The sequence below is a fragment of the Aedes aegypti genome, chromosome 1, assembly GCF_002204515.2.
Source record: "Aedes aegypti strain LVP_AGWG chromosome 1, AaegL5.0 Primary Assembly, whole genome shotgun sequence".
Classification (NCBI taxonomy): domain Eukaryota; kingdom Metazoa; phylum Arthropoda; class Insecta; order Diptera; family Culicidae; genus Aedes; species Aedes aegypti.
In genome coordinates, this window is record NC_035107.1 from 74,846,425 (window position 1) to 74,862,864 (window position 16,440).

At 36.8% G+C, this 16,440-nt stretch overlaps 1 protein-coding gene across 1 annotated transcript in view; it reads left to right on the plus strand.

Annotated features, from left to right (window-relative positions):
- The window catches only part of LOC5569918 (pituitary homeobox homolog Ptx1), a 181,910-nt gene extending 175,693 nt beyond the window's left edge, over positions 1 to 6,217 (plus strand). The window contains exon 5 of the mRNA XM_001658768.2: positions 4,995 to 6,217. Coding sequence (XP_001658818.2) covers positions 4,995 to 5,594 — 600 coding nt within the window. The 3' untranslated portion in view covers positions 5,595 to 6,217. The remainder of the gene's footprint in view (positions 1 to 4,994) is intronic.
- Positions 6,218 to 16,440: the final 10,223 nt, after the last annotated feature.

Sequence of the window (16,440 nt, forward strand, 5' to 3'; positions counted from 1 at the left end):
TTCTGCGTCCATGAGTCCTCTCGTGGCGTAGGGGTAACGCGCCCTATCTAGAGAACAGGGAATCGTGAGTTCGTTTCTCACCGAGATGACGTGTAACTTTTTTCGCAAACTTCACATCAATTTGTCCATTTAATCCAATTGCAAAGTATATGTAAAGTTTAGTTGTTCGGTAGTTGTCAAACGTATCATATTATCAGCAGCCAAACGGTATTCACTTCAATGGCCTACCTTATGAATACCAACATTATTTTTTTAAACAAAATTAGACCTCAAGTTATTACAAAACCCGAGAAAAAACGCCCATGCCAAAGTGAATCATGAAAGTGCCCAAGTAGCTCTGCACCCTACTGTGAAAAACAAAAAAAAAACGTTTGTAAAGTAAGGGCAACTTCACCGGTGGTCCATGTTTTGGTCCAAATTTTTGATCTGCCAAAATAAAATAGATCAGTAAAAATAGACCAAACCGCATGCACATGCACCGGTTGTTGTATTTTTTTTCTATCCATTTCGAATGTGATCAATAAAACCAAACAAATCGTATTGAACTAGCAAAATTCTAAAGTTTATTGTCGGAAGCTAGAATTTTTCACTGAATATTTACTGATAAGTGGAAAAGCTGCTGCTGTGGAAGAATTTATCGAAGAACTTTGGAGCAATTCTCGGTTGAACTCCGAAGGAACTTCAGAGGAATTGCTGAATGAAATCCAGGAGAACTTCGAAAGAAATTCTAGGACTTTTGAGAAATTCCCGGAGGAACTCTGAAGGATTTCTCGCAGGATATAGGAAAATTCTCAGAGTAACTCCAGAAAAATTCCTCCAGAGTAGTTCTGAGGAATTACTGGTGGGGAACTCTGAAGAATTCCTGAAGAAAATCCGATAAAATTTCTGTAGCAACAATGACGGAAATTTGAAGGAACCACCGGTGGAGCTCCAAAGGATTTCCCGGAAAATCCATGTGGAACTCTGAAGATATTCTTGGATGACCTCCAAAATGTCTTGGCGGAACTCCAAAGGGCTTGCTGGAGAAACTGCTGAATATTTTTTTGAAAAAATCCTGTAGGAACTATGGAGGACATCTCGGGAGAATTCCGCAGAAATTTCTGGAAAATATTCAAAAGAAGTCCTGGAGAAACTACGAGGGGAATACATGGAGGAAATCCCTGAAGGAGTCACTCCCCGGAGAAATTCCTGCTGCAAATTCCTAGAAACATTCTTGGCTGAAATTCCCGGATGAATTCTATTAGAATAATCTCCGAAGGAATTCCGGGATAAAAGCCTGAAATCTCCGAACGAATTCCTGTACGAAATCCCTAGAGGAATTCCTGATGAAAACCTAAACGGATTTTTTGGAGGAAATCCAAAGAGGAATTCCTGGAGCCAATCCACGGAGAAATTTCTGAAGAAAATACATACCCGAAGGGATTCCTAGAGCAAATCCCCGGCGTATTTCTTGCAGTAAATTCTCGGACAAATGTCTGAAAGAAATCCCCAGGGGAATTCCTGAATGAAATCGAAGGAGGAACTCCTGCTGAAAATCCTGGTAGGCACATCGGAGTAACTTCGGTAGAATTCCTGGAAGAGCTTCTGGAGATTTCTTTAGCCGGACTTTCCCGGGGATTCCCCGGAGAAACAATCTGATGATTCCTGGAGGTGGCTCTGTACGAAATTCTGGAGGGTTGTTTTCCCGCCTTCCATCTTAAATCATTCTTTTTCACCTCGTAGAAAAATCCAAACTGGTAAACAACCATGTGTCAAACCAAATTTGGAACAGCTAAAATCTAAAACCTAATCGGAAAAAAATAAACCAGAAAACTGGAATAAAATACAATTGGAACATCATTTGCAACACTGGTGCATGCTCCAATTTTTTACAGGGTCCACAAATTTGGGCCAAACCAGTGATTTGGACCACCGGTGAAGTTGCCCTGGTGAAGCAAAAGATCAATCTTCGGTTGGTTTCCGCGGTCGCAGTCTATTCTAAATATTGACAGTAAAATAGACCAAACCAAAATTTTGCATTTTCACCGAGGCGTACTAAATTTTATTTTCGAACAGTTCTGGTCTAGATAAACAAGACTGTCATACGGTTTTATTCCATACTGCGCAACATACGGAATGGCAACCAGTCCGTTCTAAAGTTTGTGAACACTACAAAAGCAAAACGAAATTTGCTGTTTGGCGTCGTTTGCGTTGAAGATGTGATTCTGGTGTTGATGTTGAGCGCTAACTTTGCTGCCACAGTAGGGTAACTGGGGGTTAAACGCGCCCTCTAAGGAAGGAAGTGTTTTTAGCTATGAAGAACATTATTATAAGCCTTTTTTTTTATTCATTATCTCACAGACAAACATGTTTTCTATCAAATAGTAGAAACAGTCATTCATTTTCTTTTTTCTGGAGTTAATAAATCAGCTTTTATAAAATGCTTGCTTATCTGCATATTTATTTTTTGCGGGGCAAAACGCGCCACCTGATCTCGGCGCACGCATGCGCAATTATGCTTGCAAATACGTTGCATATATAAGGGCGTTTGATCAGATGTTATTGTTCGATTATAGTATACATACTGATTCAAAAAATGTGCATTTGTAAGGTTCAAATCGGCACGTAACTACAGCGTGGCATTACGTTTGCTGGAATTTGAATTCAAACGGCTGTTTTGGTGTTATAAATTAGAAGTGGCCGTTCAGAAGTTTAAGTCTTTCAATACGCTTTTTTAAGACAAATTCAACACTTTTTTCGCATGGAATACGAACTATGGGAGTGCACTAGTCGATTCTCGGTGATAGTTTCAAAAGTTCTGTTGTTTATCGGCCTGAAAAATAGCCTAGGGGCTGTCCATTTATTACGTAAGACAATTTTGACTGTTTTTCAACCCCCCATCCCCCCATAGTAAGATTTTTTGTATGAAAACCTAAAATAATTTGTATGGCGTGTAAGAAATCTTCTGGAAATTCTTCTGGATTTCTTGAGGAATACTGCAGAGTTATCCCTGGAGACATTTGCATGATGAATTCATGGAGGAAGCCTTGGTGAATCCCTAGAAGAATCTCTTTGGGAATTTCCGGATGCATCCTTGGATGAAACTTTGGTAGAATTTCTGGAGTATTCTCTGGAGAAATTCCGAGTGGGTTATGTTTCAAATGTTTCCTGGTGAAATATTTGAAGAGTGCCTTAAATAAATTACTGGAATACTTGGAGGAGTTCGAGAATATAGATTTTATTTTCTGACAAAATGATCTATGAAAAAAATCCTCGAGATATCTTTGAAGTGGATTTTGGAGAAATTCCGGAGGGAATCCCTGGATAAACTGAAGAAGTAAATCTTGAAGAAACCTTGTTGAAATTCTGGAGAAATTCCAGAAGGAATTCTCAGAAGAATCTTTGGATAAATTTCGGGAAAGTATCTGAATTATGTCGATGTGAAATCTATGAAGGAATGATTGAAATCGCTCGAGAAGTTTTCTAAAAAAAAATCTGTATTATTAAGTGGTGAAATTTGCATAGAGCAATTCCTTGAAAACAAAAAATAATCGCTGATGGAGTTTCTAGACGAATCCCTGGAGGAAATATGTGGAAGAATCCCTCGATAATTTGCAGGACTCCCTGATCTAACTCTGAGGGAGTCCCTTTCGGGATTTCTCGGAAGAATCTCTGAAGAAATCTGTGGAAGAATTCGGGAAGGAGTTTCTGTTTATGGAGTCTCTGAAATATGTCAAGATAATATCTTTGAAAGAATCACTGAAATGCTTGGAGGAGTTTTCGAAAGAAACTCTGAATTATTTCGTGACGTTCATTGTTGTTAATTAAGAAATTCCTTAAGAATTTAAAAATGATGGAATTTAATAATGATAGATTTTCTTGAGGAATACTGTGGAACTATCCCTGAAGACATTTGCATGATGAAGCCTTAGAAGAAGCTTCTTGGGAATTTTCGGGAGAATCCCTGGATGAATTAGTGGTAGAATTTCTGGAGCATTCTCTGGAAAAAATCCGAGTGGGCTATATTTCAATTATTTCGTGGTGAATTCTTTAAGGGAAGCCTTAAAGAAATTACTGGAATACCTGGAGAAGTCCTCGAAATATATTTTATTTCCTGACAAAATGATCTAAGAATAAAATTGCTCGAGATATCTTTGAAGTGGATTTTGAAGAAATTCCTGAGGGCATCTCGAGACAAATTTCAGGAATAATCGCTGGAAGATCCTCTTCAGGAATCCCTGGACAAATAAAAGTATTAAATCTTGAAGAATACCTGGAAAAATCGCTGATGGAGTTTCTAGACGAATTCCTGGAGGAATTCTATGGAAAAATCTCTGGAGAATTTTCAGGGCTCTCTGTTGGAATTCTAAGGGAGTCCCTTTGGGAGTTCTTGTAAGAATTTCTGGAGAAATCTGTGGAAGAATTCGGGAAGGAGTCTCTAAAGGAATCCTTGAAGAAATTTCTGGAGAATATCTGAATTATGTCAAAATAAAATCTTTGAAAGAATTACTGAAATCCTTGGACGAGTTTTCGAAAACATCTCCGAATTGTTGAGCTGCATTTTTTTTCTAGAGAAATTCCTTAGGAATTTGAATCATTTCTTGGTGAAATGTTTGAATAAATCCTGCAAGGAAACAAAAAAAAGGCCTTGATTGAACAACGCAATTCTCACTACGAATATAAGGTTTATGCCCAGTTCAGATATTTTTCTTACGTAATATGGTTTGTAAGCTTTTGACGTATTTTCAGTACATGTAGAGATTCCTATTCGCCAAGCCCCCACAAATTTATAAACCACATTGATGGTCATTTTTTCGTTAATAACGGTTCCAGACATACCGTGCGAGTTGGAATCGGAAAGATGGAAGCACAAGATGGTTGAGAAAAATGAAGATTAATGGCGTCGATTTCCCCCGTTCAAGTTGTCCTTCTCAATGTCCCTTTGTGTGCGTATTCCATTTCAACGATAATGAGGGTAATTATTTTCCATTTTCCTCTCTCTCTCTCGTTCCCAGGTGTGGTTCAAGAACCGGCGGGCCAAGTGGCGCAAGCGGGAACGGAATCAGATGAACGCGATAGCGGCTGCCGACTTCAAGAACGGCTTCGGGCCGCAGTTTGTGCAACCGTTCGCCGACACCGACCTGTACTCGTCCTATTCGTACAACAACTGGGCCAAAGTGCCATCGCCGCTGGGCGCCAAAACGTTCCCCTGGACGGTTAATCCGCTGGGGACATCGATAGTGCCCTCGAATCATCATCAGAATTCCATCAATTGCTTCAACTCGTCGGCGTCTTCGGTTGCGGCCGGAATGGGCACCGGAACGATGCTAACAGGAAGTATGGGGACGAGTCTGAGTGGTACAACCGGAGGCACTGGAGTTTCACCGACGCCTTGTCCGTACACGACGCCAACCAATCCGTACAGTATGTACCATCACCGGGCCACGGCGGAACCTTGTACGGCAATGACGTCCAGTATTGCCACGTTGAGATTAAAGGCCAAGCAGCACACTTCCGGCTTTTCGAGTCCCTACTCGGCCCCGTCGCCCGTATCGAGATCTAATTCGGCCGGTCTGTCCGCATGTCAGTATGCCGGCGTAACGGACACCGTCTGAGAAAACGCCCTGGGCAGCATGCTGTCCCACCACTCTTCGTCCCTGGCCGTGTACAACTCCAGCATCAGCAGTGCCATCAATGCCATCAACAACGGAACGGCGGGGGGAACACAGGGACCGGACAAGGACAACCCGGCGGGCGGTTCCGGCCCGGGGGGACTTGTGGACGACGACGATCTGATGGGGCCGGACGAGGACGAGGACGATCATCACCGGCGGAACAGTAGTGTGGACGATATGCACGATTGAACGCGCGATGCCTTTGCCCCTTCGGGTGCGGTTTGTCTGATCTGAGTGTGTGCCCCGATGTAGGGTGGCCCAGAATGTTCGAAAAGTCATGGTTCTCAACCCTAGAACGAGAGATCCGAAGTAAACAAATATTTGATGACACTTTAATACTTTTTACGAGCTAACATGTGCTAAATTGGCCGTTTAATTGCCCAATAAGTTCAAAAAGGCATATTTGTTGGTGATTATTTGGGATATGCTTTTGTAGCATTTATGTACAATAAACCCACTTTTTTGAACTGTTCAGAGTTTCCGCCAATTTATGAAAAATCAATTTTTTTTATGAAAAATTTGGGTGTTTTGTGCACATGTTTATTGCCATGTGTTTATTTAAAAATGAAATTGAATATTCTTGTCTACCAAAATTTATAAAACATTATTTTTTAAAAGTTTTGGTGGCAATTTTATCTAATTTTTTTTTTATTCCAGAATTGAAACTTTTATTTTATAGCGCTATTCAAAATGAACATTTTAGTGAAAAAGATAGAAAAAAAAAAATGTCAGAGCGCTGATATATTACCGTAAAGAAAATATGTCACAAACGTCAGTTACTTCATTTATAAGCATTCAGGAAATTTGATACACCATATCTTCTAGTCCCAAAAATTCTGGATACCAGACTAAACTTGCCGTCAAGTTCATTTTTCACGACTCACCTGACAAAAACAGCCAGATAAAAGTTTCCCGAAGAATAAAACTAGGGATCCTTTACAAGAGAGATTAGTGGAAGTAAAATTGAATGATTTGGCAACGGCAGTGCTAAGTTTGCTTAACGTCAAAGATAATGTAGTAATAGACCTTTGAGCTACATTTCAGAACTAAAAAACAAAAACCTAAAATTGTAATAACAAACATTGTTAAAAGGAAACAATTCATATTTTTACCCTATGCAAAACAAAACTTTTATCGAAATACTTTCAATTGAATTACAATACTCCACAAGAAAAAGTTCAACACAAACATAATTCATGTTTTTTTGTCCGCGAATCTTTCTAATAAGGATCGCTTAATAAAACTATATTCTTAGGTTTCATTTTAAATTTTCGATACAGTCATTCTGGCACCAAACCGACTAGCGCCTTCCACTTATTTCACAAGCGCAGTCTTTTCTGTACGTTAAATATTGACAGGGATGCACCGCGCGGCTATTAGAATGTTTCCCTAGAACGCGCCTTTTTTGCCAAATTCCACGTGGCAAATGTTCTAGGAGAGCAAAACCACGGTTGTTCCTTTCCTCCGGGGGACGCCACGTGTCTTTTTGAGCAGATGCATTAATATAATGTTGGAAGTAATGCACTGCATTACACATCAGAAGCGCTTTACAGCGCACCACTTCCGCCATTAGGTTCAACGTGCAGCAGAGGCAGCGCTAGTAGAAAAGCGGAAGGCGCTATTTGGTTTAATGCCAGAACAACTATATTTATTCATTATTTCGCATACCTTCAAAAAAAAAAAAAAGTAAAAAATTAAGTATGCATTCAATAGAGGTGAATTAGAATGAATATCTTTATTTTTTGGACAATGGACAACTTAATTTAACTAATTGTTTGAAACTTGTTGGAATAGTTTCAAGTACAGCAATGTTTCGATTCTCTGACGCAGAAAAAATGCTGTTATTTTTTTAACTTGAATTTTGAGTAGCAAAAAATATATGTTATATTTTTGCATGCGACTGGTGATATCTGTGCTGTTTGAAGCTTTATTAAAAGTTTTCGAGATCTCTAATTATTATCATTAAAGATTTGTTTTATTTCAAAGAAACGAAATGAAAAAAAAAAAAGATTCATGATATTTTTCCTAACAGAGGTTGTCTATTGATCATATAGGCTGGATTTTACAAGCCTTCTCCCGCATGGTTAGATATTTTATATGACAAAACAAACTATATTATTATATTACATATCTTTATCCCGTCCTATTGCTTTAATAAGAGACTGTTTTGCTTTTGGGTGGGCATCTGTACTGCCGTGAATCGCAAGTCAATCCCATCAGTGAAATGTAGACATTGAGAAAATTGACTGTGAAGTTGAAAAACTCGTTCACCATACCTATGGTGCGGAGTGTTATGTGAATCTTTAACACAACGTTGAATGAAAATATAAGACAGGATGACGAAGATCTTTTCTTGAAAATATCAGTATTTCTCTCGAACCAAATCATATTCGACTTAAAGCAGATCCCAGTGTTGGTAGACTCGCACTCAGATCTCAATCCTTGACTTTTGCCGTGAGAGTAAACCACATTCGCAAAACTCACGCATGAGATTTTGATATGCAAAGTAATTTACTCCCGATCATGCTGTTAAAAATAATTCAATCATAAAACCCATCGGAAACCCGCGAAACCCAATGTTTTAACAGTAGAAAGGTTCTAGTAAAAAAAATTAACAAATAATAAGTGCTTTTAATACTTAACATCTCCTGGATAATTCAAAGCACTTATTCTTTGTTTATTTTTTCAACAATTCAACAATAACTTTCAGTTAATTAATACACCCTTATTTGAAACAGTTCAACTGACTTCAATGATTGAATTAATGATAAGTTCTTCTAATATTTTAGGATTATTCGATTATCTTTGAGGACGTATTGGGCAATATTTCAATCAACTCTAAGGGAATTCTAAAAATTTTAATTGGTTTCCCGATAACTATAAAGCTTCACTTGCAGAATATTTCAATTTAAAATGTTCAAACTTGTTGGAAATTATTTGAGACCTATTTTGGTTTACAGATGAATCAAATCCTTCTAATTGGTTCGTCATTATACACACATAAATTATTTCACCGACCTGAGACACCGACGGTAATTTTCAATCCCGGATCCCGGTACTTATTTTACCGAGATTTCGCCAAACCTAAATTTTACCGAGATCTCGGCGAACGTTACCGAGATTCGGTAGACGTTTACCGAGATCTAGATTTTTTTTACCGAGATTTAGTTAAAAATTAACGAGAAATCAGCTCTTGGATTCTCGGTGAATCCGTTCACCTAGGTCGATTTTCGAATTAAATGTGTATTATACCTGAGCCATATAGATTAATAAACTGAGATTGTTGCAAGGTCTCAAAGTGAAAAGACTGCTATAGAATCTTTAAAACTGATTGTGACGGGTTCTCAAAACTTTTGCCTTCTTCCTTTAAACTGTCCATTGAAGTGAAATGAACTTGTTGTGTTTGGAACTATTCTGAAACGGATCTGGGTCATTTGGCATAACGCCATTTGCCATAAACAACATTTGGCATACCGGTCATTTGGCATAATGGACATTTTGCATAATTGTTTTTTTTTTTCATCAAGAACAGCCATCTTTTGAAAGAATGCCATGATTCGAATTATGCCAAATGGCCATTGTGCCAAATGGCGTTATGCCAAATGGCGCGTCTTCTTCTGAAACTATCAGGGATCTAAGATTTAGGGATTTTTTAAATAATATTTGGAAGATTTCCTTCATAATCCGTAAAGGCTTTACTGAAGAGATTCTCCAAGACATATTTGGAGCAATTTTTAGGGAAAGTTTTTCAAGACTCTCTCAAGAATTATTGCAAAAATGGTCCGTGGAAATTGTCGATGAACCTTAAGAAAAAAAAACTGCCTTGAAGCAGTTTTTGAAGGAACCCCTAAACAACTTTTGTGAGCATTACTGGAAATATTGTTCAGTTTATACGAACTTTTAAGAGAACTTTTATCCTAGAAAAAATCGTGGGGAAATTGAAAGGATTATTTTCTGAAAGAATTCATGGATTAGTACCCGTAGAAATGTAATGGAACATCTTTGGAAATCCATTGGAGGAATTGGAATTATTATTGAAAACAAAGGAGTGAAACTCCAGAATGAACTATTTGCAAGATTTCCCCAGGAATCCTTTGGCAATATTCTTGGAGAAAAATATGGAGAAATTTCCGAAAGAATACACAAATAATCAGAAAGCATTATAATTTGCCCTGTGTTCCAAAATAATGCTATTATACAACTGCCATGCCCTACATTAGCCGTACAATAGCCCTACAAGGCCAAAAATACTAGTGGTTACTTGGGCAGAGCATTTCATTCAGAAATTTGAGGAAGAATTACTGCATGCAATTTATTTGAAAAAAAAACTCTAGTTCCATAACTGTTGACTGAAGAGCAAAGTGTTTTACGAAGAAATTTCAGTGATTCGTTTGGACTATAAAATAAAATATTTTTTCAGTGTATTTTCTCACCGAAAGTAGGGAGACTTACGGATTCGGCACCATTAAACTATTATCGGCAATCAAATTTCAAGCACCAAATTTAAAGTATTATTCTATCAAAACATGTCAATGAAAACATTCAGATGATTCTTTGTTCTGTCCGCTTCCCATTGACGAGATTTCCGAGACTGAACAAACTATAACATCAGAGATGTCATCAACTCAAATGAACACGCTGCAAAATGGTATTGATTTGGAGCTGCCGAAGAGATTCACCAGCAGTTCTTATGGGAAAGTTGCCGAACAGAATGAGGCTGCCGACAATAGTCACATTGACAAGCGATGTTCGAAGCGTTGTAAAAACGTTTCCAAAAGCATTTTGACAAGTCTGTCGGTGTGAATCGATTGAGGATTGAGCAACGCATAAATGTAAACAGACAAACACAGACTTTATCTGCTGATGTCAGAGAATATTACAAAAGAAGCGCGGCATCGGCTTAGACTGCCGAGAATACGTAATTTACCCTATATTTTATTTTTTATTCATTATGAAAATGAATGAAATTAGAACAACATTCGGTAAATTCTCAAAAAGAAAAAAAATATCACAATAATAAGTTATGATGATAAAATTATAATCTTGAAAAAAATCATGATAACCATTATGGTTTATGGTTATCATGATCATCTCCCTAAAAACAGCCATTTTCAAGTTATTTCAAGTTTAATGAAAAAAATAAATAATTATAGAATGAAAAAGGGCTATTTTCCTTTCTATCTCTTATTAACGAGATTTTTAGCCCTGGGCTAGTTCATATCGGCACCAATGACTTAACTTCCCTTCCGAAGGAAGTCGTCACTATATCTTTCACATCATATGCGATTTTCTCTGGGATGGGATTCGATCCCAGGTCCTAGGCGTGAGAGGCGTGAGTTCCAACCTCTGCAGCAAGCCCGTCCCCCTTTAAAAAGGCTATTTTCATTTGTTATTTGCGATTCTTCATCAAGAACAATGTGTTCTCGAGGGTATAGGGTATTTTCTACTGACTCGCTTTTCTTGATGGAGAATCGAGAATAACTAATGGAAATAGTCTTTTTTTATTATTTTATTAATACATTTTTGTATTAAACTTGAAATGTCTCGAAAATGGCTACTTATTGAGAGGTGACCATCGTAATCCTTATGGATTAGAATTATTTAAAAGTTCTTATTTTTTCATCAAGTCAAAAAAAATCAAAATTCAAAATTCATCAAAAGCTGTTCTTAGAAAATCTTTTTTATCAGAAACATCTCCATCTTGATACTATGTTCATCTGTTCCCTTTCAAGAAATTTAAATGTTCAGAATGATAGTAGTGAATGCTGATTTGCATACAAAATGCTCAACTTTGGTATGCTGTAACTTTGTTTCCCTATGGGCAATCGACTTGAAAATTTGGCGGAGAGCTAAAAATATTTTCAATTTAATTATCACAAAATTTGATTTTTTCTACAGTACTGGCTTAAAATTTAAGCAGCAGGTAAAATCGCTTAAATAATAGTAGTTTTTTTTTTTTGCAATTTTTTGTTCAACAATAATTTTGTAAAAATTGGCTTGTTTATACAGTTATTGCTTGGGTGGAAATTGTTGAAATGATGAGTAAAGAAAAATTAAAAAACTCAAATTACAGCGAATATTTGAAACATTAAAACTACTATTATTTTTGCGATTTCACCTGGTGCTTAACTTTTTACCCGCCACTGTGAAAAATTTTGTGATAATGAAATCGAGGTTATTTGTAGTTCTCCGCAAAAATTTCATGTCGATTTCTTATAGAAAAAAAATACAGCATGCCAAAGTTGAGCATTTTGTACGAAAATCGGCTTTCACTACTATTATCCTGAACACAACTGTATATATGAATTTCTCATGATGCATAGTAAGATATTTTTTCAGTGTATATTGTTTTCTTGTAGTCCAAACGGTTCACTAGAACTTTTCCATAGATTTTTTTTATAATCAACAGTTTCGGAACTGAGTGTTTTCAAATAAATTGCATGCAAAAACTTGTAGTCTATTTTCAAAAGTTATTTACAAGTCAAAATACTTTCTATTTCATTTGTAAAAAGCAGGGACCTCTGAAAAATGAATTAAACCTAAAATCAATCATGCAATGGCCTTAGAGAGAATACCAACATGAATTCATAGTATAGTTCTTGAAAAACTGAAACCTTTGAATAATTCCTGTCGCAATTTCCGGAAGAGTTCTATGAAATTCACAAATAATATGCTTAATAAAAAAAATAATGAACAATGTTTGAAGCATGTTTCTTGGAAAAACTCCTACGCCAATAGCTGTTGAAATTGAAGGAAGGATTTCTGGGAAAGATCCTGTTAAAATCTCTGGACGAAAACCAATGAACAAACCCGAATAGTTCCATGAACAAATTCCTGAAGAAATTTTGATCAGCAAAGGTAATTGACATACATTTCTCGAAGAAGCCATTGCGATTTTGCTCATTCCTAGAGGAATCCTTGGTGAATTTCCTAATACATATATGTATGTTTTGAAGAAATTCCAGTAGAACCTGGAAAAATCCAACCGGAATATCTGGAGATAACCAAGCAAAATTCTTCGGAGGAGTTTCTGAGTTTTTAGAAAGATTTGTTTCCCATGTTTTTTCACGAGATTATGAACTGTGGACTAGTTAAACTCGGGATTAATGGCTTTATTTCTCTATCGAAGCAGGTCGTCACTATAACTTTAACGTCTTAGCTAACTATGTAGGGAATGAGAAAACGTACGACAAAAGTTCTAATCGACAGAAGGTCGAAAGATTAAAGATCAAAGGGACAAAACAACGAAGATCTCCCCTTTTTTGATAAGTCAAAAATATATTTTCAAAGAAGGAAACTTTTCTCACCAAGCAAATCATTTTCTACTTTTTGCTCTTTCGATTTTTTTTTTCTTTTGACCTTTTGTCCTTTCAGCGTTTTGTCTTTCGACCAAAAGCCGATAAACCAGAATGGAATATGATCCTAAATTCACGGGTTGCGAGACGTGTGTTCTAACCACTACACCGTCCCGCCTTCCTAGGATGAAGATAGTTATTTAAATCTCTGATGGATTTTTTCGGAAGGAATCACTAGAGGATCGTTGGGAATTGTACCAGAAAGGAGTTTTGGACTGTTTCCAGGGTAATTTATTGGAAATCTCTGTCAGATTTTCCAAGAACTCCTGTTTTTTTTTAATTTCTAGCGAACCCCCAAACATCTTGGTTGAGTTTTTGAAAAAAAAAACATATCTGGACATAAACTTCGTGTAATTGTTGGAGGAATCCTGATTAAATCCTATCCTGAATTGCTGGACAATACTTGGGCAATTTTTAGTGGAATTCTTGACAGAAATCCTGTAGAAGTTTCTGATCAAGCTCCTCGAGAAATCCTTTGGGGGATTCATAGAGAAACTACTGATGCATGCAGGTATTATAACACGGATCTCTAGAGAAACTCCAGAAAGAACTATTGGAAGATTTTTTAAAGAATCCTGGTAGAATATCTGAAATCGTTTCTAAAGCTGTTCTTACTCACTTGATACTAGATGGGCTACAATCCGCAACGTTGAATCTACGCCGAATGGATTATTCTTCTCCACTGTCACCAAGTTTGTAAGAATTATTGGGTGTAGGTCGTTAGGCCGAAGGCCATTAGGCCGAAAGGGCCGTTAGGCCGAAAGGGTCGTTTGGCCGAAATATCATTTGATCATTTACTTCTATTTCAAATGGCTAACACATCCCAAGTAACCATTAAGCATTTAAAATAGCATTCATGATGCATTATATACACCTTTGAAGCAAGGCATTTAATGCTCATCGGACATATAGCTGCTTATAGTGCAACCCCAAGGCAGGATTTGGCGAAATATAAGGCTGTCTGAATGCTACACCTTCAGAAACATTTCTTTTCGCTGTCAAAATAAGCGTAACGCCTGGGTGAAGAGCAAAACAAAAACAAAAATTTCTCTACTCGCTTACTCTTTCACCCACCCGCTACTGCTGCATCGCAATTTTTTGCTTCCTCGAGATTCAATCTTATAACCCGGTGATTTACCAGCCGTAAATCCGTGATGTCCCTCAGCGCTCCAGGATGTGCCACAGAAGGTTTGATAGTGGGCTTTGATTTAATGACCTATTTAAGATTCGTTCCCAAATCGGTTTCATTGGTGCTGCCTTATGGAGAAAATGCATTGAAACAAATGAACAGAAAGTGTAAGTACAACAAGCCGTTTATCATTGATAGGCATTTGCAGTTCGAATTATTGTAAATGATTCGAGATTAACTGAATAGTTCACAGAGTGTCGTTTTTCTGCCTCGTCATTCTCATGTAATTCATAGCTTGCAACTGCAAGTTTCGAGACTTGCTAGCTGAATTCGGAACCAAGATTTATTCTTGCTAGCTGGATTTTCAAGAATATTGATTTGATTGATCTAGAAAAAAAATCGCACGAAGGACAAAATTCAATCACGTTCCTGATTTCCAGATTGCAGATGTCTGTTTAGGATTGTAGGTGATAAAAACATTTTTTTGACGTTGGATAACGTCTTACGGCTACATACTGGGGTACAATTTCGAAAAACTAAAAATCGCTCGCGTCACGAAAAGTGGTTAGATTTTGACTGTTAATAACTTACTAACGCCCGCATGGATTTTCAAGATTCTTGCGCCAATCGATTGTAAATCTTTCTACGAATCTACTGCAATAATGAAAACTATTGATTTTCATGACTGAACTATTGAAAAATAGGTAAATATCGAGGCATGTCTTATTTTTCATAGAAAAGCACATTTTTCTTGCTGTTATAAGGTTTTGACGTTTTGTAGTTTACATGTACCGTAATCCGGGGTAACATTGATCATTTTTTTGAGAATTTCTTAAATTTTTCATTTCACAATACAAATGTTACAAGTTTTATATTTTTTAAACAAGTACTGGCACCCACCGCTCCTAACTATATACTTTAATTTGTTTTTCGAAAGATTAAAGCATGCTTAAATAAATGTTTTAAGTGATTTTTTGATTCAGGTGATATGGGGTAACATTGATCACCCAAGTAAACAACGTTCGGTAATATTCAAAATGTCGTTACCTACTAAAATCATGTCCCCTGAAGCCAAAAATGAAGACCAAACTCTTACAAGTCATTTACTTTTTGAGTTATTTCAAAATTAAAAACAACTTGAACCGCGGAATACGCCTAAAAGTAGGCAATTTCCTAAGGAAAGTCTACATTCTTAATAGTAATTAGTTGATGTTCCCTAAATGAATAAACTTATAAAAGATTTGACAACGGAATCGTTTTCAGCGATGCCATATTTTGTAACAAACGTATTTTTCTTGATCACATAGTCTGGAAACCTCATGCGAGACATGAATTTTCGATAGTGTCAGTGAAAACGATAAAAATCATTGTTTCAAAAAGTTGATAAATTTACGCATGAACTAAACGCAATTTTAGCAAAAACCTTAATTTACATAAGCTTATGGATATAAGAAAGAGAAGCACCATTCATGATTCGAAAATGTTTCATCAATAAATATTTATTTCAACTTTTAACCAGATGAGTCATTCCGATCAATGTTACCCCGCTGATCAATGTTACCCCGGATTACGGTACCGTGATTTCGGGTGAAATTGATCATTTTTCATGGTTTTTCTTGTCTGTTTTCAATTACATATGTTCAAAATGCCAAACAACTGAATGCAGGAAAACAAGTACGACGGTCAACTTCTTTGACTCATGTGCCAAAATTTTCTAACAAATGTGTTTTACGTTGGATAACATTCCTCGTACAATTCCAAAAAACGAAAAATTGAGCATGTAATGAAAAATGGTCAGGATGGACCGCCATTTATCGATAGATTTTCAATATTTATCAATCGATCGGAAAATTACCTACGCGTTGATTCAAATGGAGAACACTAATGATTATTAGCAACAAACTATTGAAAAATCGTAAAATGTTGACCCCTTTCTTATCTAACCAATTACGTTCTAGCACATTTTTAGTTTCCGCTTCCCACTACACGGAGCCAAAAATTACGTACGAATTCTATTAGAGAACGCTTGTGAATTGCTTTCTTGACTGGGTTTCCCTCTTTTATAAGATTCTTTTGAAACACAAAACGTCCGAATAATCACAAGAAATTCTTCTCGTTGTTATTAGCGATCTTATAAATATCTCTCTTTGCTTAAATTCAAAGAGCGATTCTCTTAACGTTCAACGCTCCGTCATCGTGATCATCGTCATCATCGAAACTTTAAAAGCAGTTTTTCTGTTCAAAACTGAAAATTATTCGATGAAAATGTGTTCACTTTGTTTCGGTTGGAGAATAGAATACA